General features: G+C 43.4%; 1 protein-coding gene across 1 annotated transcript in view; it reads right to left on the reverse strand.

Moving 5' to 3' along the window:
• The window catches only part of SMCHD1 (structural maintenance of chromosomes flexible hinge domain containing 1), a 91,918-nt gene extending 71,596 nt beyond the window's left edge, over positions 1 to 20,322 (reverse strand). The window contains exons 1-3 of the mRNA XM_075705054.1: positions 20,140 to 20,322; positions 7,678 to 7,753; positions 7,058 to 7,219 (exon numbers count right to left, since the gene is read on the reverse strand). Of these exons, the coding sequence (XP_075561169.1) occupies positions 7,058 to 7,219; positions 7,678 to 7,753; positions 20,140 to 20,322 (421 nt within the window). The remainder of the gene's footprint in view (positions 1 to 7,057; positions 7,220 to 7,677; positions 7,754 to 20,139) is intronic.
• Between the last annotated feature and the right edge of the window lie 7,510 nt (positions 20,323 to 27,832).

Consider the following 27,832-nt stretch of genomic DNA (forward strand, 5'->3'; position numbering starts at 1 on the left):
TTTTTTTTTAATAGAGGAACAGGGATTGGGAGATTTGATAACAGTTACAGAAAAATGAATACAAGAAACCACAGCCTATGTATACCTCCTCAGAGCTTAACAGTTCTAATACAACGTGGTTACAGTAACTATATGACAGAGGACTAGATTTGATTTCTCCATTTTTCTACCCTTCATCTCTCCATTCTTGCAGTATATAGTTCCTTGCTCCCAATTTGCAGCTCCCATCATCTTCTTGTCCCATAAGTTCTGTTGTGCTAGTATTATCCTTGTCTAGCTATGTTATATATATATAAAAGGGAAACATGAATGGATAGTAGCAAAATTCCTTGGTTTTGCAGCTGAATGTCAAGTAACAGAAGGTTCTGTGTCCACACCATTGCAGTCAACACCTCACATCGTCTCGATATGCCACAGAATGAACAGTTTTCTTTTGGTCATGATTTTGATGTCCCAGTGGATGGGTTGCATGCGTTTTGATATTATTTCCTACTTACACCCTCATGCTCAAGTACTATATATCTTTTTTTTTTTAAGTCATCCAATGTGGTTGCTAAAGGTGCACGCCTTCAAATCAAGGCTGAAATGCTCTGCAGTTTCAGGAACGTACTATGGTTTGACCGCCAGAAGTGCTCATTTGAATGTCGTGAAATTCTGTGACTGAAAGAACAGAAATGCTTCCAGTTAACATGAATCTAGCTACAAGAACAGGATTTCTACCTGCAACTTTTGAAATATATGCATTTACCTAAAAAAAATGCTATTGGCACACTTTTTTCCCCTATTAGTCAGCATTAATGTCTGTAAACTAACAATAATTCATAGAATCACAGAACAATCCAGGTTGGAAGGGACCTCAAAAGATCAGGCCCATCCTTTCAACTAGAACAACCTGATCTAGTTAAAGATGTCCCTGCTCACTGCAGGGGGGTTGGGCTAGATGACCTCTAAAGGTCCCCCTTCCAGCCCAAAGCATTCTATGATTCTATGATTCATGGGAAAGGGAGCCTAGATGATATTATCTAGCACCCTGTCCAATCGCATCTTGAAAACCTCCAGTGATGTGGATTCTACCACATCTCTGAGGAGGTTGTTCCAATGAATGATTGTTCTCACTGTTAAAAGAGGTCTTTCTTGTATTGAGATCAAACCTCTCCCAGTGCAACTTGTACCCATTGCCCCTTGTCTTCTCCATGTGGCTTCTTGTGAAGAGAGAGCCTCTGCCTTCTTGGTACCTGCCCTTTAAGTATGCAATACTGTGATGAAGTCCCCCTAAGCCTTCTCTTCTCCAGGGAGAAAAGACCTAACTCCTTCAATCTTTCCTCACAAGGCAGGTTCTCCAGTCCTTTCATCATCTTTGCGATGCTCCTTTAGACCCTCTCCAGTCTGTCTGTGTCTTTTTTGAGCTGTGGGGACCAGAACTGGACATAGCACTCCAGGCACGGCCTAAACAGTGCTAAGTGGGATGTTCACATCTCTGGCTCTGCTAGTAATGCCACTGGGGGTACAGCCTACGATTCAATTTGCCTTTGTTGCTGCAGCAGTGCTCTGATGACTCATGTTAAGCTTGTTGTCCACTAGGATCCCCAGGCCCCTTTCAGCAAGGCTGCTCCCCAGCCACAGAGACCCAAGCCTGTACTGGGCTCTTTGGTTATGTTGTCCCAGGTGCAAGACTCTACACTTGTCTTTGTTAAACTTCATACAGTTCTTGCTTGCCCACTCTTTCAGCCTGTCCAGGTCTCTTTGTAAGACGGCTCTCCCATCTGATGTGTACACCTCACCATCCAGTTTAGCATTATCAGCGACACTGATAAAATCACAACGGAGAAGTATTTCATTCTACTGCTTTTGTTCTTATTTCTCTTGTAGTATCCATCAAATATGGAAAAACACAGCTTTTAACAACAAATCACTTCAGAGACCCTCAAACCCAGGATGAGAGTGGAAGAAACAATAACAAAACATTTGCCAATAAAAAAAAATCTGACAGATAAAATTAGCAGAAAAGTCAAGCAGCTAGAGATCAGAGTAGCCTAAGACGCTAACCAACTACCTCAGCATGGCTTCAGCATCCATTACATGCACCTCCCAGTAAGCCACAGTGCATTTCACTGAAACATGACACAGGAGCTAGGGGTATGATTTTACAGTACTTCATTTTCAGCAGAAAAACTACTACTGTTCAGCTTGAAGATCTATCACCATGGCACAAATACAATGATGAGGTATGGTATCTGCCAGCTTCATACAGTTATATTCTCCAAAAGAACAGCCCTGCTGTTGACAACACTTTGCCATGCAATCAACAATCTTACTGTCATGAAGAGTAGAGGGAAGAAAAAAAGCTCGACATATAAAGAAAAGGAAAACGTATGTTTTACAGACACAACCCACCCCAATCTATCCACCAATCCTTATTGATCTATACCTTTACAGTGCGCTCTCTTCTACTTTACACCCCTTTGATACTTTGTTTCTGTATTAAGTTCTTGCCCTTGGTGAGCGTATTTAATAGTTGCCCCAGATGGCTCACAACAGCTGGTTGATCTCCAAGGACTACCTCCTCAAAGAATAAGAGTACCTCACTCCAATGTGCAGAAACTCAAGTAAGTGCGGCAGAAGGCCAGAATTGATGCAAAAGACTCCTGAGCAAATTCAAGTGCTGATGGGAAGTATGCATAAGGTTGAAGAGTGGATGGGCTACCCAGGCGGAATACAGAGACACTGACCAAGTGTCAACCAGACAGTCAAGGAAGTGTTTCTTCCTCTCTATCCAGTCCTTGTGAGACTGCATTCTGAGTACTGTGTACAGCTTTAGGCGTCTCTGAAAGACACTGAAATACTGAGGTGAGTCCAGAGGAGTCCTCCAGATAATCAGAGGGCATGAGCACCGGACACGCAAGGAGAGGCTGCTGAGGGAACTGGGATTGTTCAGACTTAAGAAGAGAAGGCTAAGGGAGACCTTATGGCTAGGAGGGTATAAAGATGAAGCCAGACTCTTCTCAGCAGTGTACAGTGATAGAAGAGGAAACAACGGACAAAAGGTGGAACATGGAAAACTCATTAGACAAAGATGTATTTATTTTATAAGCAAATACTGGAACAGGTTGCCAAAACAGGTTGTAGAATTTCTACTCTTTGGAGATACTCAAAACTCAACTGGACTTGTCCAGCCACCTGATCTAATTGGCTTTGCTTTGAGCAGGGATTTAGATGACATGACCTCCAGAGATCCCTTCTGACCTAAATTATTCTAGGATGCCATATAATAGTTCCACGTGTCCAAGATCTCCCAATCTTTCCCTGAAAAGTTCTTGGATGGCTACTGCAGATAATGATTACCATACACAGGCCTTCATTTTTAACCATGTCAGGTTCAGCCATCAATTCAGTGTCACAAGGAAATGAAATAGTATTTAGCCTTCCTTTACAAAGTCTTGAGCTGAGCTAAAGAGGCAGAAGCATCAAGTTCAATTTAAGAAGCTATGCATAGACAAGGAATAGTCAGGCTAGTTTGCACTGCTGTACCTTAGATTTATTAGTTTTGTTCAAAAAGTAAAAACAAGAGACTTTATTAAGCAGAACAGAATGCACATGCTTGGAAAAATGAAGTCCTGAGATCCCTGACTGACACAGAAAACATGAACGAGGGATGACAGAATCCTAGAATGGTTTAGGTCAGAAGGGACCTTCAAAGATCATCTAGTTCCAACCCCACTGCCAAGGGCAGGGACATCTGCCACTACATCAGGTTGCTCAAAGCCCCATCCAACCTAACCTTAAACATTTCAGGGATTCGGCATCTACAATTTCTCTGGGTTACCCGTTCCAGTTCTCACCACCCTCACTGTAAAAAAATTTCTTCCTTATGTCCAATCTAAATCAACACTCTTTTAGTTTAAAACCATTACCCCGTGTCCTGTTAACTACAGGCCCTAGTAAAAAGTCTCTCTCAATCTTTCTTATAAGACCCTTTATATATTGAAAGACTGCAGTAGAGTCTCACCAGAGCCTTCTCTTCTCCAAGCTGAACAACCCCAACTCTCTCAGCCTTTCTTCATAGGAGAGGTGTTCTGGCCCTCTGATCACTTTCATGGCCCTCCTCTGGACCTGCTCTAACAGGTCCATGCATGTCTTGTGCTGGAGGCCCCAGAACTGAATGCAGTGCTCCAGGTGGGGTCTCACAAGAGCAGAGTAGAGGGGCAGAATCACCTCCCTCAACCTGCTGGCCACACTTTTGATGCAGCCCAGCATACAACTTGCTTTCTGGGCTGCAAGCGCACACTGTCAGCTGATGTCCAATTTTTGATTCACCAGTATCCCCAAATCCTTCTCTGCAGGGCTGTTCTCAATCCATTCATCCCCCAGTCTGTACTGATACTGGGGATTGCCCTGACCCAGGTGCAGGACCTTTGCACTTGGCCTTGTTGAACCTCATGAGGTTCACTTCTCAAGCCTGTGAAGGTCCCTCTGGATGGCATCCCTTCCCTCAAGTGTGTAACAACTGCACCACTCAGCTTGGTGTCATCTGCAAGCTTGCCAAAGGTGCACTTGATTGCACTATGTCATTGATGAAGATATTAAACAGTACTCGTCCAAATACAGACCCCTGAGGGACACCACTTGTCACCAATCTCCATTTGGATATTTGAGCCGTTGACTGCAAGTCTTTGGATGTGACCATTCAGCCGATTCTCTACCCATTAAATAGCTCATCCATCAAACCCATATCTCTCCAATTTAGCTACAAGGATGTTGTGCAGGACCATATCAAAGGCCTTACAGAAGTCAAGATAGATGACATCAGTTGCTCTTCCCTTATCCACCAGTACAGTCACTCCATTGTAGAAGGCCACTGGATTAGTCAGGCATGATTTGCCCTTGATGAAGACATATTGGCTGTCTCTAATCACCTCCCTGTCATCCATATGCTTCCAGGAGGATCTGTCACATGACCTCACTGGGCACTGAGGTGAGGCTGAGTGGTCCATAGTTCCCAGAGCCCTCCTTTTTAAAAACAGGTGTGATGTTTCCCTTTTCCCAGCCACTGGAGACTTTGCCTGACTGCCATGACTTTTCAAATATAATGGACAGTGGCTTAGTGACTACATCTGCCAGTTCCCTCTAGACCCTGGAATGCATCTTACTGGGTCCCATGGACTTGTACATTCAGGTTCCTCAGATGGTCTTGAACCTCATCTTCTCATCCCAGGATGCCAGCCCCTGCTTTCACTGCCTATGCATTTCCCTCTTGTGTTTCAGTTTGACCAGGAGGTCCTTACTCAGCCATGCTAGTCTCCTGCCTTACTTGCCTGATTTCTTGCACATGGGAATCAATAGTTCTTGCGCTCCACGAAAAAAAGTCTTTAAATAGCTGCCAGCTCTCTTCTGCTCCTTTATCCCTGAGGGCGGTTTTCCAGGGTATCCCACCTTTCCTCCCAGGGTGACCCTCCACATTTTCTTCCTTGCCTGTCCCTCCTGAACAGTTTATAGCCATCGATTGCAGTGCTCCAATCATGTCAGTCATCCCACCAAGTGTCAGTAATAGTGGATCACATTGTAGTTTTCCAGCTGCATAGCGGCTTCCAGCTCCTCCTGTTTGTTACCCATGCCGTGTACACTGGTATAGAGACACTTCAGTCAGACTGCTGACTGTCTCATTTTTTTGGTGGAACCTTTGTGGTGGGTTGAGGTCATTCCTCACTACTCCGGTAGATGCACTCATCCACCCTAGTGCTTGTGAGTACACTAGTGTCATGACTTAGCATCCCAACCCCCAAGTTTGTTAGCTTAAAGTGTGATTCACTGTCAGCCAATCTGCCAGCAATGTTTATGATCTCTCCCAGCATACAAAGTAGGGTCAACAGGTGAGAAACTGGTAACTAGTTCAACATAATACAAAAAGACATGACACTTCACATCACATGGAATTAAGCTTGGGGGCTCAATACCACAAAATACTGTGAATGCTAAAGATGTCCAGTTACTTTCTGAACCACATAACAAGTTCATGGAAAAGAGCAGTCCATAGACAGGAACTCAAAAGTCCCTGAATCACTTTTGTTGCATCTCTGCACGGCCTTTCTGTTCTCCTAGTATTTCTCAGGTATCCGATACCAGCTGCTAGTAGGAACATAGCACAGACCTAGACAGAATGCTTTGTGTGGTCTAATACAGCAATTCCTGTGCACAGAGATACACGCATCACCCTCCAAACTATTAGTGCACCTTGAGCACAGTGCCCCCAAACCTGAACCAAAACAGCGTCTTTGGCAGAACGGGAAACAAATGAAGTGCAGAAAGATGGAGGGGGCAAAAGGAGAATGGTACTTAAAAATACAGTTGCTAGTTATAGACATTGTTGAGATTGTTTTGGAACAGAAATCGCTGTGGGAATGGTATAATGCTTGAGTTTTGATGTTTGCATTTTTTCTGTATGATTTTGAGCCTGCTGTACCTAAGATGTATGTACTTAAAAAGTAATCACAGCCACAGACAGAATTTTCAGAGAAGCCATAAACAGAAATTCATTTTTTCAATAAAACAATACAAAATGCTGGTTACATATTTAATATACCAGTTAGAGAAAAACTAAAGCAGCATCTTTTTAAAGAAATACTTGCTCTCATTGGTAAGTTAGGCCCTGTAGTGTAGAGCCACAGATGGGACAGCAGACAAAATTCTATGGTAGCTCATACAAAAACCGGTCACCAAGTTCAAGCAAAGTCAGTACAGGAGACAAGAACCTGATAACACATACGCTGAACTGTCTGGAGGACACATGAAAGATTATTATCAAGACTGAAGTAATTTTACTTCTAAAATGTTCAAACTTCTTAAAGTAGCATTTCAGGAGGTACCTCTGCAAATCTGGATTCTTACACAGCCATTTTAAGTCATTTTTAAAATAAAAATTTGTATAAAGAACATGGTTAATTTTTCTTTTACAGTTAAAACTATTTTTTTTCACCAGCTGTAACTAAAAGTTAAACTTCTCATAACCACATTATATTCATCTAAACATCATTTACACAAGATTATTTTGGAAAGTACTTACGCAAAGGATTTTGCCCTTCGCTAGCATAGTACTCGTACATCCCACTTTTGACAAGCGTATCGTAGTGGGGCAGGAAGTCAATTCGCTCCTTGGTTGCCGAAAGCAGCATTTGATCAACTGACTGTAGCAGATATAAAGTAACTCCATCTTGAACAAGTTCACCTGCAGTGAAGATGAAATATGAAGTATATTGAAGAGCATTCACTGCATCAGTCAACTTTTGCTTTCAAAACCAGTACAGGTTTAGCCTCAGGTAATCTCTATATTTTCTTAGGCATTGACTACTCAGCCTCCTAGCAACATTTTAATTTAAAATATCTTCATGTCTCCAAGCTTAATAATGCGAGTTTTCTCAGGTGACAGCTATTTACATGTCATTTTTCCTATCATTTACAGAATTTGTGATGGAAGGTAAAAAATTACCCCGTATAACTGCCATACTAACGAGTAGTTGTTAAAAACTTGTTTGTGAAAGTCAATTTTGTAACAATTCTTGGCAAACTACTATAGGATTTGTACTTCCAGTTAATTATTGCATGTCATAGAATATAAACAATCATGCAGTCTTTACAATCAATATAAGAAATAGCTGTATTTATTTTGCCTTCTAAGATACTTACTGAAGTTGTCTTCTGTAATTTCCTTCCTGTTTGTTGTGGTGATAACAAAGTTTTCATCAGTAGCTATGCCAAATGCCTACAAAAATTGGAGGTTATTCAGTTATGATAACTATGTACTCCATAAAGTATTCAGATAAATGAAAAAATAAAAAAAAAAAAAAAAAAAGCAGTCTTTCTATTCACTTTGCCACAAACTACTGAGAAGTGACCAAATATTTTCCCCATATTAACTCAGAAGTAGAACACAGTTTAATTCCAGAACTTAACTTCATTTCCTTTCTCAACTTACCCCAAACTGTCTGTACTAGAGCAGTTTGGTTTTTTACCTGCTTAAAATATGTTCTAGCGAGCAACAGGAATTTTAAGGAGGAGGAACTGTCTTATGGGTAGTCACCTTGAGGTCTCAGCAATGAGACCAAACAGCTCTACTTCAGACTGCACAAGTACAACAGCAATAGTCATGATCTAGAGGGTGTCCCATATTTAATTGCACTCTCTTGAGACATTAAACCAAGTATTTCTTAATGTTGGATACACATTACAGTCTTTGTTCTTCAATTATATCATACACTAAAAAAAAAAAAAAATAAAATCAAGGTTTCTTTTAGAAAATTCCTTACCATTAAAACATTGAAGTATATTCTTTTGAACCTAAACAGCCTTTGCCATTCTGCTGCCTCCAACTTTTGAGTATGTTTTTGCAGCTTTGGACTTTTTATCCTGCTTTCTACATACATTTATATGCCTCTACATTTGCCCTCATTTTTGCACCCTGACATCCAACACTAATCTCTTTCTCAAAATAATAAACTAAATATCTGTATTTTCTCCTGCCTTTCCAGGTCTCTGAAACACAAGTAAAAGTCAGCTCCGGTCTTGTTTAACTCCATCAACCCCTTCAGTCCTGTGGTCATGACTCCAACAGGTGCCTTCTGCACTTACAGATTCTTCCCTGAAACTCCTGCATTCCCTGTAGCAGCTTGCCCTCATTGTTTCCCATACCTCTTTCTTTCCATCCCTAGTACTCAGACTCACATAAATATTTTCAAAACACTGCTTAAGGTTTGATTAGAAGTCTGCTTTCCATCTTTCAGTTACTTTCTCTCTAGTCACAACTCTATGTTATGAGGAGCGGCTGAGGGAACTGGGATTGTATAGCCTGGAGAAGAGGAGGCTGAGGGGAGACCTTATCGCCCTCTACAACTACCTGAAAGTAGGTTGTAGTGAGGTGGGTGCTGGTCTCTCTTCCCAAGTAACTAGCGATAGGAAGAGTAAATGGCGTCAAGTTGTGCCAGGGGAGGTTTAGATTGGATATTATGAAAAATTTCTTCACAGAGAGGTCAAGCATTGGAACAAGCTGCCCAAAGAGGTGGTGGAGTCACCATCCCTGAAGGTGATCAAAAAACAGGTAGATGTGGTGCTTTGGGACATGGTTTAGTAGGCATGGTGGTGTTGGGTTGACGGTTGGACTGATGATCTTAGAGGTCCTTTCCAACCTTAGCGATTCTATCCTAGTTTTACTTTCACTAAAAAATAATCCAGCCACCAAGCCAGGAAACCTGAAATTAATTATGACTCTACCCTTAATTGGTTTAGTGGTGGACTTGGTAGTGTTAGGCTAATGGTTGGACTGGATCATCTTAAAGGTCTTTTCCGACCTAAACAATTCTACGATTCCATGACTATGTCAAAGATACAGTTAGTATCCATCAGCAAAATTAGCAAAATTGTCAAATTTCGCATAGCACTTGGTGCAAGTGAAACAAATGGAGATGACACAGAGACTGATGTTCAAACTTGAAAGTCTGGAGTAATCATTACTTTTTAGCTCTTCTAAGTTTAGATCACTTCAACTTAACCTCTTACATTACACAAATTTCCACATAGCAAACCTATGCAGGAAAAAAAAAACCCCAAAACCAAAACATTGCTCAGAGCAAGGAAAATAAGCAATAAAAATTATGGATATTATAAAACTAACATCCTACTGTGCCATTCGAGGTTAATGGTTAATACAGAATAACTGAACTGGAGAGTTTTACATTTGAAAGCACAGATAAGCATCTTTTCCCTCCCGGTATAATTACAGCTTCCTTGTTTTCTCTATCTCCCAAAAGCTCTTCTGCTCTCAAAACCTTATGAAGAGTGCAGTATTTACTTTAAGGCAGCAAGAAGTTAGGATGAGGTAGTGCATGCACAAGACAGCAGCCTGCTAACCAAGCAGGGGCAGCCTCCTCCATCTGGCCCTCTCCCCCATTCCATGGGGGAGCCTCAACTAAGCCGACCACAACAGCCTCACAGGCAGAGCTACACCTGAGTTTCCTGGGTGAGCCCAGCACTATTGTATCTACTGGCAGCAGGTCCTTTCCACTTCACTCCAAATGACTGTCATTTAGAGATAAGCTACTAGGCAGGTTCATGGACCAAGTCTGGCAGTCCTAACTGCAGATAACCTGTTTTTCTTGTCCATGACAGAATTAAAGATGCAACATCCTTTGTAAACTTTGGCCAACTTAGAAAATTTCTCAGTTTGAAAGCTTCACTTGTATACAAGACCTATTTGTTTTATTTCCTCTTTCCCTCTGTCCTATACTCCTAGTTATCCCAGCCCCTGTCTCTTCCCATTATGCCAGGTAGCGGTGAGGTGGCTGCACAGCTGTCCCATTATGTGGATGTGGTCTCCAGGAAAATGAGCTGGTCATCCCTGAATAAAAGGGAACCTACTGGGTAATTTACTTGAACAGTTGATCATGTTTCATTTGATTCTGATAAACAATGTTTGGTCAAATGTTTCATTTCTCACCAAGATTCTCACATCTAATAGACATCATGGTATCTTTTGTTGACTTGATATAAAGTTCAGGTTCCACTGCTGAGCCCCTTTCACCCTAGCATTTTGCCCTTTTTCAAATAAGCACTGAAGATGTACTCACTTCTTGACTTCGGAAGATTCATGTGACAACCTAGCAGTACATTCAGGTTATAAATCTGTTGGTTATTCTTTTGCATACTGTCCAGATGCACAATCATGATCTTAATCAAAAGTCATCAAAATCTTGAAGAGTACAATAGAATCACTGTACTCAAAAATGCCTCTGCACATTCACAATGAAAGCATGTTCGGAGGTCATTGTGTTAAAACAGCAAAGCAGAAAGCTTTTATTTTTTTGGATACAAAAGAAAAGACTTTTGGGAAAAAACAGAGACGAGCTCCAAATTAATCTACAACCCAGGAGAAAATAATAATAATAATTGTATGTTCTTTAAAAAGAGAGGTAGATATGTGAAAAAACAAGGATTCCTAAACTATTGGTTACGTATGATCACTACATGCAAATGCAAAAGTCAGAATGTTACAAAGATCATAGAATCATAATCGTTCAGGTTGGAAAAGACCTTTAAGATCATCCAGTCCAACCATTAACCTAACATTACCAAGTCTACACTAAACCAGAATCATAGAACCGTTTAGATGACGAACAGTTATATACATACAAAAGAGAAAAAAGCCACCTAAAACCTAAAAAGTATAGAAGACTCTTATATCAATGAGCGAAATTTTTAATAGTCTGGGAAAGTGACCATAGCTGTTCACTAAAAGCCATTTCAATTGTTTGCTAAGCCACACCTGGAGAAGTACTGAGTGCGCACTGCAGGGTTTTGGTGCCAGAGGGCTGTAGGGGTGACCAGTGCAGTAGGAGGCCATGAAGTACCCTAGGCCAGTCATAGCTAGTGCCAGATGGCTCTCAAACTGATGGGAACAACCCACCGCGCTCCAAAATTTCAATCGAAAAGGGCACATGCTGCTTCTGCTCAAACATATTGGGGAAGAAATAGAGAAGACAAATGAGAAGCAACAGAGGAGATGCATCAGAGGAGACATTGCTAGGGACGGCACTGGAGACACATTGGAAGCAGGTGCTCCATGCCAGAGCAGGGATGGCCCCAAAGGTGCTGGGGCCCATGGCGTATCCATGTCAGGGAAGGGAATTTCCCCTCTCTGTCCTCCTACTCCCACATGGCTGTGGCCTGCAGACAACTCACCAGAGCAGAAGAAAACCAGTAAAGAGCACGGAGGAGGAGCAACAGCAGAGGGAAACCCTGCACATGGCCCCAACCTCTTACACCACCTGTTGCCTCACCAAGGGAATTGGGATTGATGGAGCGTTGTGCACGGGGAGAACAACGGAAGTTTAGACTAGGAATGGGGGAAGAGAGGTGTATGACAGCAGATGAGCTTGGAGAAAGGGGAGGAAAGGCATTTCCCTAAGTGTTTGTTTAATTGCCCCCCCAATCAATAATCAAAAGTTTGTGTTAATTGGCAGTAAGTTAAATGAAGAAAAATTCCCGAGTCGAGCCTGTTTTGCCCACAGCAGGATGTCAGTCATTATACCTATGAAATGATACATATGCCAAAAAGCTGTCTTTGTTCAAAGAAAAGAAATGCATTCTTTATAAACTGAAGGCTCAGTCTGGAGCACTGCCGATGTTTCATGATAAATAAATAAAGCTAATAGCTCTCAATTTGTCAGTGGATGTTTATGATATGAGATTAATATAACGCTAAAAGGTAAGAGTTTCAAACAGCCAAATGAATGCCAGCTACCCAAGACGCTTTCAGCAGAGCAATTTACAGGTACAATATATGAAAGTGTGAATGAACTGTGATCTCTCTAACCCTTAAATGTGAATCAGGAAGCAAGGTTCAATTTATATACTTGCTTCAGTCACAGGTTTTCTTCATAAACTAAAAAAAAACAAACCTCAAAACAAAACACAAGCCCACAAATCACAGACAACTCCTCAGCAGCTAAGACTCCTTCAAATAGGCCTCAGTTTCTTGTTTCTTTCACAATATTAGCCCATAAGCACCAAAGCAAATTTTGCTGCTCTTTCATCTCAACACACACGGCGAGGCTTACCTGGCTACTAAGCCAACTACAACACTTAACATGAAGTCAACATAGATTTCGCCTCTAGATTTATCACCTGCCTTGGAAAAGGTGTTCAACAACCAAATGTTCAACTTTGTGTGTACACCACCATGGCTTGCGATGACATGGATAGGCTTGAAGTGGTAATTGAAGGAGAAATAATACACTCTAAGCACAGAATCATTGGTCTGCTTCCAGTGGTCCTCAAGTCTATTAGCATACAATAATTCCTGGTACTGACTTTTCAAACTAAAGGAATGGAACAGTCTCAAACATGACAGACATTAAAACAGTGACTACAATATATTTAGAGAAGCATTTAACCCCTTGCAATCCAAACTTTTCCAACACAAACAGTTGCTTCCTACAGTAAGCATCTTCCACACCTCTAAAATGCTCTGTCTCCTCCTATGGTAACCAATGCCAGCGGGCAGACGCATAAGAATGATGTGAAGAACTGGCCTCAGAGCTTGGCAGCGTAGCCAAGGGATAAGAGAGACATAACATCCATCTAGCCACCTTCCACAAAGTGGCACCTAGCCATAAATTTTTTTCTGGGCTAAAGGAATTGTATTGCCTATACAAACCTCTTAAAGGGGGCCTGAACTGTATCAGTTAAATGTAAAGAAATCTGGCAATGGCATTTTCAATGCTGTCCTTCATAGCTACTCATTTGCACACAACTTATCTACATACCTCAGCTACCTAACGTGATAAAAAGCAATACAGCTTTGAGTATTTCACATTGGTCCAGCGGATCCTTTGCAGGAACTTATTCAAGAATCTAAAAAAAGAACCTAAATGTCACATCCAAACTCTGAGGCCTGTAGCCTTCTGTAACTTTACATGTGATTAACTGAATGTCCCATGCTATTTGCCAATTTATCACCTGGAAGATATACATTTATCAGTCAGCTATCCTGCTTTATGCCACATTAAAAAGAATTATCAGTCCAAACTGAGAGAAATCTCTTAGATCAACAAATGGATGAAACTATAACACACATTTAAGGAAAAGCATTTTATTCTCAAATCTCAGATTTTGAAATCAAGAACTGTCTTTCAGTAGTGCTTATGGACACTGAGATATTTGCATCACCGCTCTCAATTACTCATATAACTAAATAATATTAAGGTCATTCATACAAATTAGCAAATACAAAAACTAAGATTCAAACAGATTAAGTGGAGACAAAGACCTTGTTGGAAGTAATTGAGAACAACTGTATGTAACTCATAAGAGTACTAATCAGATAAACTCTTCCAGTCCACTGTTGGGTCAGCTAGTCTCAACATGATAACAACCTGCTGAGGACCTGGTAGCGAGGATCTGGTACTGAGCACTCACGGTAGCAGAGCACGTATGGTAACAATAATCTTTAATCATAATCTGAATGAGCTTGCCTAATGTCAGAACACAAATGTATACCATCTTTGGACACCAACAGAAAGGGGATCCAAAAGTCTCTAGAAAAGCAGCCGCATTCCAAAAAGATAGAAATTATTTCTAGGCATTTCTTGGAGCTCAAAGCAAAGAGTTGTACATCACAGAAATACAGGAACACCCAGTAGCCCATATCTTCTGGGCAGATGGTCACTACAGACAACCTACAGACAAAACCTAGCAGTGAACACTAGTGTTCTGAAACATTTTCCAAACATCCTTTATTGACAGTCACCTCCATCTAAATAACAAATTACAGAAGACAACATTTGCAGAACTTGAAGTGCCTTGTCCTTAAAAGTTTCACTGTTTTCTGAAGTTCAATAGATACATTTCTAAATATTTACAAAAAGATATCAATAAAAGGTGTTAAGAAGTGAACAGACAGTTCAACAGAAACACTAAGAACATTGCTACCTATCACAAGATCCAGTAATAGAAGAAGTTTTTATGCAGTATCTTAAAGCTTTATCATAGTTGTGGTGGAAAAACAGAGAGAAAACAGAGAGAGGGAAATTGCGTGACAGAAGCTCTCTACAAAAGCCACATACATAAATCAAGGAAATCTTGTCCAGAACAATGAATTAACTCAAACATCTTTTCAAGATTTGCAAGATTTAACAAGCGGAAAGAAGCTGGGGACCCTAGAATTTTGCAAAGAGCACACTGTCATCACTAGACTTATCCAGAGTCTAGACAAACATAGTAACTTTCATCGGACCTTCACAAGCCATTGTGTCTAAAAGCACAATCACCAATGAGTGCAGCGATCCGCCAAAATTTTGACATCAACTCCATACAGCTTCCACCATGAAAATACTTTGTATGGCATCACTTGTTAAAGTAACAAGAATTTCAAAGCCACTCTTCAAAAGCAGAAAATACTTGGTCACATCTAAGAAGCTGCACCTGTATAACTAATGCTAAAAGAATGCAGATACTATGCATCTGACCGTATCACCAGCACTCAAATCTGAGCAGGAACTTAAAAACCACACAGCTTTCCAAGTCAGTCAACACATAGTAAGGTAGTACCTAAGTGCACAAAGGTATGCAAACTGCATCCTTCTTCCCACTGAAATGTCAGTAACAAAGATGCTATTCACAAGCACTTCAGTGAAGCCTAAAATACAAAATGACAGATTTGGAAAAAAACTCACAATATTGTTGCATCTTATACATACCTCCCAGTACCTACAACAGTTTCTTTAAAAATCAAGGAAAAACTTGTTTTGTGTACGCACGGCATGTTTAAAATGTATCAATTTTTAGTTTATGATTATACAGAATCTTGAAAAGTGAGTAAATGAACATAGGCTTTACAACACAAAAATATAATTATTGCAAGATGGATTGATTTCATCATTAAGAATGGAAGTACTTTTATTGAGCAAGTTTATCAGAACAGTATCTTGGTAAGTAATCCAAATACCTCTTAAATACATTTAAGAGTTACCCTCTGGTGATACAAACAGCAGAAGTTGCTACTATTTTTTCATCGATCACAAATAATTTCATTATACATTATTTATTAAGCACTGGCAAGCAAAGATTCACCAAAAAAAAAAAAAATTACACTTATTTCTTGAGTTTCCACCACAGCTATGCTTCTTCTCCATACTCCCTCTTAATGAACATCCTTGTCTACCTCTTAGGTTATTGATACACTGGAATTTATTTTGGTGGACTGGCAAAATAATCTGCTTAAATAATAGGTAGACTGTTAGGATACAATGGGAAGCTCATCAAAAGGTGCGACAAAAGATTAGAAGCAAAATATTTTTGTTTATTGCGATGTCTGAATTTTGAGTATTTACTTAAATTACAGATATTTACTTTCTATACAGATTACAGATCTGTATTTCCTATATATTTCTCCAAACAAGGAGGTCACAACAATGGTGAAAAGTTTCAAAAGAATTAAAGAAGCATTTACAAATGTGTTCAATTCCTATTTAAGAAGTAACACTAATTTTAGTACTGTTAGCTCTCTTCAGACTGGTACTTCACCTCAACGCCTCTCAAAAACCCCTTCACACATAGCAAAACTTCTGTGCATTTTTCAGCACAGATACCTTTCTGCTTTAAAAGGGGTGTGACCTCTGTAAGTGTCTGGAAGGATTCCTGCCAGCTTAGCAACAAACTGAAGTGCTCCAGCTTCACTGTGTACCTGGACAACGTGAGCATGGGATCTAGGATTAGCTGCCAACAAAGTTTAGCTCCATTCTGCTCACTGCAGGTAAATATTATACTCTAAACATTAGGACAAGCAGTGGGGCATATACCTAACAGAAGACAACAGGAAGGTGTACAAGCGATAGTACTCCCAAAAAGAGGTGAAGCTCCATATTTAATTCACTTACTCATCTTAAAACTTGGTTTTGGGAACTGAAATTACATGACTGCTCCACATATGCTTGACTGCTCAAATGGAATAATCAAGCTAACAGATCATTTTTAATTCAGAGGTTTGCGCTTTAGGATTGATCACTGCAAGGAAGAAGAGTGAAGACTATATATGCTCCAGCTTCTTTTGTAAGAAAAATTTTGTAAGAAAATTCTTTTTCTTAATCTTCCCCGCCCCCCCCCCCCCCCGACTCAGAAGGAAACGCTAATTTGTCAGTAGAAAAACCCACATCCAACCACACTGCCATGCATTAACTTGTTGTTAGGGTATCGTAAAAAAAATTCACAAGGTGACAACAAATATTTGCTTAAAAAAATAAACAAAAGTTTCAAAAAATAATAAAGAACCTTTGAATAATAATGGAAAATTATTTTCTTCCTCAACAGAGAGGACATGAATCAGCTCCTACATTGACCTCTCGGTGGCTGAATCTCTTGCCTCAAGATTCAGTTATCTTGCTACACAAACAAGAAAATACCTTCTCTCTGCATTATGAAAAAAACGTAAGTCTCAGAAGTAGCAGCTTAAGACTGTGCTTTCAGGCATTCAAGTATTTTCAACTCAGAATCATCACATACTGCAATCATGTTTAATTTCATTATTTTTTCAAGATTTATATTCTCCTTTGATTCCTACGTATCCAGTTACATCCAAAGGAGTTCTCTTACGCCACAAGAAGATGTTCGCAACAGAAATAGTTCCAACAGCTTAATATTTCTGGCGTCCCTGTCAGACATTACCACCCCCACAGCCCAGCTGGCAGACTGGAAAATGTATGTGCACCCTCACTGCTACAGTAGAATCATTCAGTCACACGACAAACTGCCAATGAAAGTCAACTTAAAGCTGAGCCTGTACTGAGGCTGAGCCACCGGACAGCATGGAAGCTGTGGAAACAACACTGCCAGATAAGCAACATTTGCCTGATCCCGCACTCAGATGGTCTCTAAGAGCTTTAATTGGAGAAAAGCAAATATAACATTCCACTTCATCTTAGTCTGAACAATTCAAAACTTGCTTATCAGAAGAACCTTTCTTCCTGAACTATCATTGCTTCCCTGACACATTTTCAGCACCATGAAGTGGGGAAAGTCTGTCCCAATCAGGTGAAGCCATTCATCACCTTTTTCCTGAAACTAGTTAGTTGCAACTTTCAAGAGGCCAGAAATTCAGCACTTTCGAGTACAACACCCAGAGAAACACACACAATGCACAAAACTCCCAGAGGCACCAAAATGCCAGAATGCTCTTCCAGAAGCCTAACGAGAGCCCGTACACTGTTGGTGTGGGACACATCAGACACCAAACTTCCTGGACCTCAGCCTGTCCAGTTTTCACTGCACCAGCATTTACTGGTCATGTCAAACCATCTGTCTCAGCATGCTTTCAGAGTTAGATGTCCCATATGCAAGATAATGAAAGCTCTAAGGTGCAAAGAGTCACCACACTGAAATTAGCTGTGACAGAGCCATCTCTGACTGAACTCGCAGTCAACACATTACCGGAGAAGGCCTTTCTCTAAGGGAACAATAATTTGAGGTCCTTGTTGCACAAGTTTGTCAGAGCACAGACTCCATTATCCTTAACACCCCAAACCAGCCACCAGGACTGGTGATAAAGATTATGGTGTTGACATGGTAAGAAACTATACTTGAAAATTTAACTTTCACAGGCACTAAATCCAAACACACCAAGTTCTGCTTTGCAGCGCCAGACTTTTCAAACGCAGTGTTGCGCATCTAAGCGGTCTGCCCAATGGCATTAAAGTACCAATCCACAATGTCAATACATTTTCAAGATAAGGAAACCCTGAAGCTGTTTGTACCCAAGATTTGTCACATCTTGTGATGATGGCTTATTTCTGCAGAAGACTGCAAATATACCAAAAGCTCTGTGAACTACTGAACACCGTGAGGATGAACGGAAACTGAAATCACTGCAGTGTGCAGCATATATAAAAAAAAACCAAGAAAAGAAAGACTCTCTTGTCTGTAAAAAGTTGCAAATTAGTGGTAACCTCAGCCCATCAATTAATTACAAAAGTACAAAAGCTAAGAAAAAAGATGGGTTAGTCATCAACATATTTGCCCTGAATACTGAAAATATGAAGCATCCTTGCAATTCAACCGCTAGGTACAGTTGAGATGGGATCCATTAAGACAACTGTTGGAGGAAATCACGTAACATTTATAATTGCTCTTAGGAGATACGAACCCTGTAATGATGCTCCATTAAGGAGGACGTTGGTTCTTAGAAGGCCATGAACCCACCCCACTGTCTAACTTCTCAGTGTTTTACATTGCATAAAGTGTACCAATTTCTCTGTTCCATTCAGTTACTTGTTTCTTCCAGTGTTCTGAACTTGAGGGGCTCTGACCAGATCAAGGGGTGTGCTAACACTCCATAGCCAAGTTACTGCTGAGTAGTAGCACCTTAAGGAGTAGTACAGATTCAGTACCTCTAACAGAACACGCATACGCTGTTTTGAACACCGAAGCAGAACCGTGCCAGGAGGAGGCAGTCATGTGTGACAGCTATTCTTGCCGACATTGATAACTCAGTTTCCCTCGCCGTAGGAAACCATTACGTTAAACAGACATAGCACAAACCAAGCAATTTCCTCGAAGACTTTATATGCTAGAGAACAAAGTGCAAATTACACTGGATAAGGCAACCGAATCACAATGTTTTATCAGACTAAATTAGTGCACGATTAACAGCTGATTTTCGTGTGCACTACACAATACAAAACACACGCAGCTAATGGGTTTATGTCATTTATCACTCCCTCAGAAAACGAAACTATGAGAGAAAATAGGCGGTGCCTACCGGTATCACTAGCAAACTAAAGTAAACAGCCCGTAGGTAGAAGGAAATCTCCACCTCCAATAGAGCTGACGACAGAGCAAGTCCTTGTTTTGCATAACGAAGGAAAACCGAAAGGGCACACGAGGCAGCGCAGAACCAGCCAGGTACAGCACGTAAAAGGCAGCCGCCGCCGCCGCCGCCGCGCACTTCGGAGCGACACTGGCAGGGGCTCCAGGCGGGCGAGGACCGGCGCTACTCGCCGACACCTTGGACAGCAGAACCACCGCCGGCCCGGCCCCCCGGCGCGCCGCCCTCTGCCCGAGGAGACGCCGCCCCGTGCGCCGCCGCCGCTTGGCCGCGCGGGGGAGCTGCCGGGCCGCCCGCTCCCTTCCCGCCCGCCGCCAGGGGCTGCTGCCTCCCCGCCGCACCGCACCCCCCGCCGCCCCGGACGGGCCTTCTCAGGGCGGCGGGCGCGGTGCCCGGGGGAAGGGGGACGCCCGGGCGGCGGGCGCAGTCTCTCCTCGACGCCCGCCCACCTGTCCCGGCCTGAAAGTTTGGGGGAAGGAGGCAGGCCCGCCGGCGGGGAGGAGGCACACACACCACACCACCCCCCCACCATTTCAGCCCCGGGCCGCCCAACGGGCACCGGCCGGGCACGCGGCGCCGGGACCGGTCCCCCTCGCGCCTCCCTTCGCACGTGGGGATGCGCCACGTGCCGGACACCCCCCGCGCCGCGAGGCCCGGCCGCGCCTCCCCGCCCCCCCCACCCCCCCGCCCCGCCGCCGCCGCCGCCCGAGGGGCGTCAATGCCGCGGCCCGCCCCGCCGCCGCGCCCGCCCGCCCTCCGTCCCCCCCGTCCGCCGCCAGTACCTGGCAGACGGCGCTGCGGAAGCCGCGGTAGCTGTCCTTGCCGTAGCTGAGCACCTTCTCATCCGGATCCGCCTGCTCCTGGCGCCGGTCGAAGAGGAAGACGGTGCGGTCCCCGCTGCCGCGGGGCGTCAGCAGCACTGGCCTCCGAGCTCCGCGGCTGCCTCCCACCGCCTCCGCTGCCATGTTGGGAAGCGGAGGGAGACGGAAACCGTCCCGCAGCGATGGCGGCGGCAACGGCGGCACCTACTGCCTGCCCCGCGAGCTCCCCCGCCTGGCGCTTGCCCGCCCCGCGCGCGGAAGCCCCGGCCGGGGAAGGAGGAGGAGCCAGGCGGGAGGCTGGGGCTGAGGCGCCGCCGGGGCCCGGAAGGGGAAGGGAAGGGGATGGGGGCGCGGCGGCGGCGGCGGCCGTGGCGGCGCTAGGGGTGGGGCCAGGCGGGCGGGGAGCGGCCTGGAAGCGAAAGCGAGCCCCCGCGCGGCGACCTCGGAACGAGTCCACGCCCTCCGCGCTACGCCACTTCCGCCGCCGTCGGGCGGGGCGGGGCCGGGCCGGGCCGCAGCGGGAGGCGCGGCGCTGCCGCTGGAGGAGGCGGCGGTGGCGGCGGCGGCGGCGGCGCGCAGGCGGCCTGGGCGGGGGAACCGCGTGCCGCGCCCGGCCGCCGCAGCCGCTCCGGCGGTTGAGGCACCCGAGGCCGGCGCCTGATCGACGCGGGGGGTGGCGGCGGCGGCGGCGGCGAGGGCCCTGCGTCGTGGTCGGGGCCGCCAGCGGGCTGCCGTCGCCTGGCCGGCACATGGCCGCCCCACCCCGGGCCGCGGCGGCCGGCAGCGCCTCGGCTGAGGCCGGGCAGTGGCGTGCGCGACGAGTGCTCGCCCGGCAGCTGCCGTGGCGGCGTGACGGAGGGGCCTGTCTGCGGGGCCGCTGCGGCGGCGTTTGGCTTAGGCCTGGAGGCGTGAAGGCCTCGCTCGTCTGCCTTAAAATACGCGGGGCGATCGAGATCCATGAGCTGTTGCTTAGTCTTTTTAACGTTTATTGCTTGAAGCGCTTTCCTCCTCTGAAGGAAAGAGTTGGTGTCCTGTCTTCAGTCTTTAAAATCAAATGGCATTAAAACTTAATTAAAACTTCTAATAACGTTCTTGGGGTTTTGTGTATGTAAAACCCTGATAGCTTTTGCATTGTGCCGTTACAGAAGAATGGCAGGACTACAGTAGCTGCAAAACTGCAATTGAAATAATTAAACATAGAGTCTTCGCAGTCTTTGAGGAACCAGCGCAACATACTTGTCAGGAAACTGTCAGGAGCTTTTGATTTGTCATTCTTTGTAGAGCAGACTAATTGCTTTTCTTCCTGTTGTAAACAATAGGGACTTACTTGGGATACACTTTATAAACAAGCTTAGGGAAAGAAATTCAATAATTTATGCATTCAAGTTTCTGGAAGATGCAGCTGATGCTTTTGATGGGTTTAACTCAGAAACAATGTGTTCTGAGTTTTGTGTGTTCTTGTACTTGCAGTTCATTCTTTCATGCTGTGTGTTCTTATATTCTGACTTTATGCATAGCCTTTCAGTTCCTCAGTATTTGCTGTCATTTCTGAGAGAAGTCTCTGGTCCAAGAATACATAAATGTTGTAAGTGGAAACATTTTTATTTGTAGTCACTTTAATTTGAGGGTGATGTTTTCATTATCTGATACAACTGCTTGTGCAGATTGAGATCTAGAAGACACATATGGCTGGACACTTTGATTTTTTGACCTCTAAAAAGATTATATCCCCCCCCCCCCCAATTGTAAATCAATTACTTTCAAGCTTTCTTGGTACAAAACTGCATGTTCACTGATCTCTCATTTAGCAGTGCTCAAGGGGTACATAGGGTGTGTAGTCTTCTTAGGATAGGAATATGAAATGAGAGAAAACTGTCCAAAGGAACACAGTCATCCTCCTACATGCGCTGTCCTGCTTGCGTAGAAAATGTACAAACAAGAATGCTCGGAAGAGTGCAGGTGCTTCTGTTTTAAGGACTCTTGGCTTTGAAAGGAAAGGATTGTAACAGCACGTAGGGGAGGTTTGTAAAACAGTGGAAGTGACGAATAAGTAACAGAAAAAAAACTCCATCATGCAAGAACTGAGGTTCATGCAGTGTCGCAGAAGGAGTGAGACTCCACTCGTAAGAGAGAAGCAAATAGACTATTGGTAGAAAACAGTGAGTTAACAGAGTTCAATGGTAAATACGACAGTGGTTTAACAAGATTTGATGGCAAGGTACGCTTGATTATTTACTGCATAGAGGACAGGGTCAGACAAAACTGTAAGGGAGACCCTCCCATTGAGTCAAGAAGTTCAGAAAGGACCCCCTTGCTTTCTAAACAACTTCTCAGGGAGGAGTCTAGGTGTGGCTGGATCTAATCCTGGTCCCAGACTTGGTCAGTAGTTTATGTCTAAAGGATTCTATATGAGCAATCAGTTCTTTATATCACTTAGCTAAGGTTTCAAAGTTTATTAGTCACTTACGGAGGATCTTTTGTGGCAAGGAGTCTCTCAACCTTGAGGAGTAACCTTGAGAGGCGTCGCTGCTGAAGAGGAGATCCTGGCAGACAGCCCGCTGCCATGCAGGAGAGCTCAGTGGGCCCTAGGCTGTCCACTATAGAGTAAGGTGACACGACTTACAGTCATGTTTGCATACCAGGAAGAGGTCTGGGTCCCTGCTCCAGACAGCCCTTGGCTACTGTGTTGCCACCCGTCTCCAAAGTCCGGCATAAGCTGGATGCCACAGTCACGACCCACACTGCTGGTTATTGCTTACGCGGGGCTGGGGGGTGGGGAGCACACCACCACACTGCACCCCATGGCTATAGTCAATTCATCCTACCTTCACAGAGTGGTGGTGCTGTCACCTCTTGCCTCTGTGCTATAAATGGTATATTGATAGTTTGTGCGCCTATAGATCCATGGTAAGTAGACAGTGAAGCACTGCCGTTTGTTATGCGTTAATTTGTATGTTTTGGGTGGTTGAAGTTGGGTACCAAACCTTTATATACAATACAATTAAAAGCAATTAATATATATATTATATAAGTAATGAAGTTAGAGTTAGTAAAATCACAACCGGATGAAGCGTAAGAGCAAACACTCCCATTGCTGTTGGTGACCATCCAAGAAGAGTTTCCCACCAATGGTGTTCTCCATCCTTCTTCACTCTTTCCAAGACATGGTCTATCTCTTCTGTATCATGACGAATGGTCATTACACATTTGTGTCCATTGTTTCAGATGCATTCTAGCAGTTGACACAGGTCATCGTGATGTAGTAGTTTCTTCACCAATGTAAGATTCATTCCGATGGGGGTATGCAATAAATCTTGACTGAATGTATAATTAGATTGTAACAATTGATAAGATGTAACAGGAGCTGAACAATTAAAGCCGTATCCCATAACTTTAGTTGTCATGGTTTAACCCCAGTTGGCAACCAAGCACACACAGCTGCTCGCTCACCCTCCTCCCTGGTGGGATGGGGGAGAGAATCTGAAGAACAAAGGTAAGAAAACTCATGGGTTGAGATAAGAACAGTTTAATAATTGAAATAAAATATTAATAATAAATTGTAGTGAAAAGGAAAACAACAAAAAAAAAGGAGAGGTACAAAACCCAGGAAAAACAAGTGATGCAGCTGCTCACCACCCACTGACCAATGCCCAGCCAGTCCCTGAGCAGCAATTGCTGCCCGCCCCGGCCAGCTCCCCTCATTCTATGTACTGAACATGACGTCATACAGTATGGAATATCCCTTTGCCCAGTTTGGGTGAGCTGTCCTGGCTGTGCCCCCTCCCAGCTTTCTGTGCATCTCCAGCCTTCTCAGTTGGTAGAGCATGAGAAGCTGAAAAGTCTTTGACTTAGTGTAAGCACTACTTAACCACAACTAAAACATCAGTGTGTTAATCCAAACCACAGCACTATGCCAGCTGCTCAGAAGAAAATTAACTCTGTCTCAGGCAAAACCAGGACATTAGTAAAGTTACAAACAGATATTTGGGTGATTGCTTGTAATTACAGTAATGTTATCTATGAATATAAAATCACAAAGGGTTATACAGACACATCCTTTTCCAATATATACAAGTACAGTTTCAGGGGCTTCATCAGGATGTATTTCAAAATGACAAACATTTGGTTCAGTGTCAAGACAAATGTCTTGGGCTTTGATGGTGTTATTCTCACAAATAAATCCTCATTGTTCCTGTACAACACATGGATTAACATCAACAGTTTGCCATTTGTTTCCTTTTTGTTGGGCCCAAGCTTGGTATGTTCTAATGTATAGAGTATAGTTCCATTGGTTTTCTAAGTATGTTTCAGTTCCGTATGTGACCGTGGTGGAAAGGTTTAAATCTCCTTTACTAGCGTGCTATCCTCCCGGTGTACTTAACACGAGCTTGAGACCATGGCTGCTCTAGTGTTCTTTGACCACAGGTTAAGAGAAGCAGCATTGTCAGGGTTTGGACTAGTAACATGAACACAGCATTTCCTTTTGTCATCCTGCGGGGTGCTGTAAGAGAAAAATAGGGACTTGTTTCATTGGGGAGAGTCTAAACAGGTTACCCCATTAAAAAGAAGGGAAAATCCATCGTGCGCTAATTCGATGTTTTGCACCACTGCTATCGGTAGCTTCCCAGGCAAGTGGGCCACGAGGTTTAGTTAAAGTCATAGGCACGGTACCGATGGATGGTAGATTGACCTCCACAGGCTGTCCTGGCCGTAATGTTGTCGGATATTCTCTTTTGCCAGTAGGTGGAGTGCTAAGCTCAGTTTTTTTCAGAGAACGCTCAGCTTCCAGGGTTTCCAGTAGGCCCGTTTAGATTATTTAATTGCTGGAGTGCTTTGGGGAGTGGCGTATCCCATTGAGCCTCATGTGGTTTCAGATTCCTTTTCAATAAGCCATTAGCTCTTTCTACCATCCCATTCGATTGAAGGTAGTATGGGGTGTGGAATACCCATTTAATTCTGTCTTGTTTTGCCTAATTTTGCACTTCCTTACACAAAAAAATTGAGCCATTATCACTTTGGATACCATCAGGAGTAGGTAGATTTGAGAACCAAAACAATAGCCCTGGTACTGTATTTCGCCCATTGGCTTTCCGACATTTAGTCACCATAAGCAAGCCAGAGACCACTTCCACTCCTGTGAGGATGTATCGACATCCCGCAGAGGATTTGAATGGTCCAATATGATCAATTTGCCATGTAGACCGTAAAGTTTTCCCCTTATCAATATGTAGCAGTGGTGCTTTAGCAGGATCATTTGCTTGTAATTTCAGTCTACACTGGGGACATTCTGTGAGAATAGTTTCACAAGTTTTTCTGTTTATAGGCCAGCTTTTACTCTGTGCGGCAAAGTGCTTCTTTACCTGTGTGGCCTAGGTTTTGATGTAACCATTCTCCCAATTGATACCACTCAGGATTTAAGGTGATTTTCCTAATTTTAGTTAGCTCATCTACCTTTTGATTCCACTTTGTTGCTGGTTGATTATCCTTAGCATGAGCTTTTACCCATCCCATCTGGAAAGGTGTTTTCCTGGCTGCATCTAGAAATAATTGCCAATCTTTATGTCTCCAAACCAGGGATCTATTTACTTCCCAATTCAAGGTTTCACACTGACAGAGCCACTGTGTGGCACCGGCCCACACAGCATGAGAGTCTACATATATGATTTTTTGGTCCATTCTGTGCTGCCAAAACAACTGCTCTTATTTCTCCTACTTGTACACTGCCATCACCTTCTTCTATTACTTGTTTGCCAGTGTTAATATGTAATGCAATTGTTGTCCAAAACTGTTGCTGCTATAGATGTCCATTGTAAGGCCTTACCCTAACTATGCTTTTGCTTAGTGAACAGATTGTCTGAGAGCAAAAGTCTAGGTGACCCTGAGTTATACAATATGTTTTTGTTTAGTGAACAGATTGTCTGAGAGCAGAAGTCTGGGTGATGTATTACTGACTTGATCAGGAAACCTCGAGAAGTTGCTTAAGATCTGCCAAGAAGGAAATTAGGGGAAAGGTAATTCCATCAGGGGGAGATCGCAACCACCAACTCATGAGCCCCCTACCACAATTACACCCCAGACTCAAATAGAAGGACAATTGAGCATGCTCACTAATTTAAATATTAAACAAAAAGAGATTTTAACCAATCATAGCACTGCATATGTATTAGGGAATTAAATATGGTAATGAATGTGTATAAACAGATGCTGACTTGATGATTTGGTGTGCTAGCTTTGTGGAAAGCCACCTAGCACCCATCTCTGTGCAGAAATGAAATAAAACAATATCTCATCTCAGTGTGTGAAGGTTGGCTTATTGCACACCAGGTAAATGAGCCCTGTTTGGGACAACAACAATGGCCTTATATTGCCATTTACCATTTACCTTTTTTACTGAAGCATCTGTAAGCTAACCGTTTTCTGCTGGTGTACCCTCAGTGAGGGGCGGTGCATCCAGAAAGGGCGAAGGTTTAAAAGGTTGTTGTAATGCTAAAGGGTCTCTGTTTATGGTCATCTGCAATTTTGAAACCTTAGTGTGTCCTTCAGTTAATTGCATATTTTCTGCAACTCCTGTTAGGCAGGCATACCATTTTCTGATAATGTTTTTTTGTGCAACTCCTTCCAAGGGAGCAGTCCCCTTTGGGATTGCTTCTAGTAAATTAAATGGTCCTCTAGTTTGCACAGGTTGTCTCTGATGTATTTTCTCAACTTGTTTAACTGCTCAGACTAAATATAAAAGTCCCTTTTCCTGTTCAGAGTATCATTGTTCTGTTTCTTTAAATGCGATTGAGCTAAACAATCAAGGTCTTTTTGGCCCGTTGGGCCATTTGGAACAGGTTACAGGTGTTCAGTGAAACCCCATTAGGCTATAACAGGGTCTCAGGGGTGTATTGGTCCCAGTGACTGATATGCTTTTAATTCTGCAGTTAGAGTTTTGACCACCTCTTTATGTTCTGATTTCCACTTCCAGGGGTTTACCTTTCTGTAAGAGTGAGTATAATGGATGGGAAATGATTAAATAATCCAGGTACATGCTTCCTCCAATATCCTAAAGTTCCCATTAATTGTTGTAACTCCTTCCTTGATTGGGGCATTTGCAGCTCTGCGATTTTTCTTAAGGTATCCGGAGGAATCACTGCACTGCCTGCTATCCACCAAGTACCTAAAAATTTTACTTCTTTACTTGGTCACTGATATTTTCCGGGTGGAATCTCAATTTCTGCTTTATTTAGTGCTTGCCATACTGCTGCTGCCGCTTCCCCCACCTTCTCGGGGAAAATTCCTCCAACCAGAATAGCATGTGTCTACCGGCACAGTTTCACTTCTTGGGGGAGTGAGACCACCTGTAAAAGTGGGGCAAGAGCACCTGTGGGTGAACGTTTGTACCCCTGTGGGAGCCTGTTAAAGGTATATTGTATTCCCTCCCGAGTGAAAGCAAGTTTCTCCTTATCCTCCTCTGTTAAGGGAACCGTAAAGAACGCATCTTTCACAGCTAGCACCGCCACCCATGGGTGCCACAGCTGCTTGCAGAGTAGCTGTTCCTTTTGCAGCCTTCGGTCGAGGAGCTGTTAGCGGGGCTGTTATTGGCATTCGGGCACCAATAATCAATTGCTAAACGCCACCTCCCGTCCGCTTTCCGAACTGGCCAGGCAGGTGA

This window comes from Pelecanus crispus, chromosome 2 (genome assembly GCF_030463565.1).
Source record: "Pelecanus crispus isolate bPelCri1 chromosome 2, bPelCri1.pri, whole genome shotgun sequence".
NCBI lineage: Eukaryota > Metazoa > Chordata > Aves > Pelecaniformes > Pelecanidae > Pelecanus > Pelecanus crispus.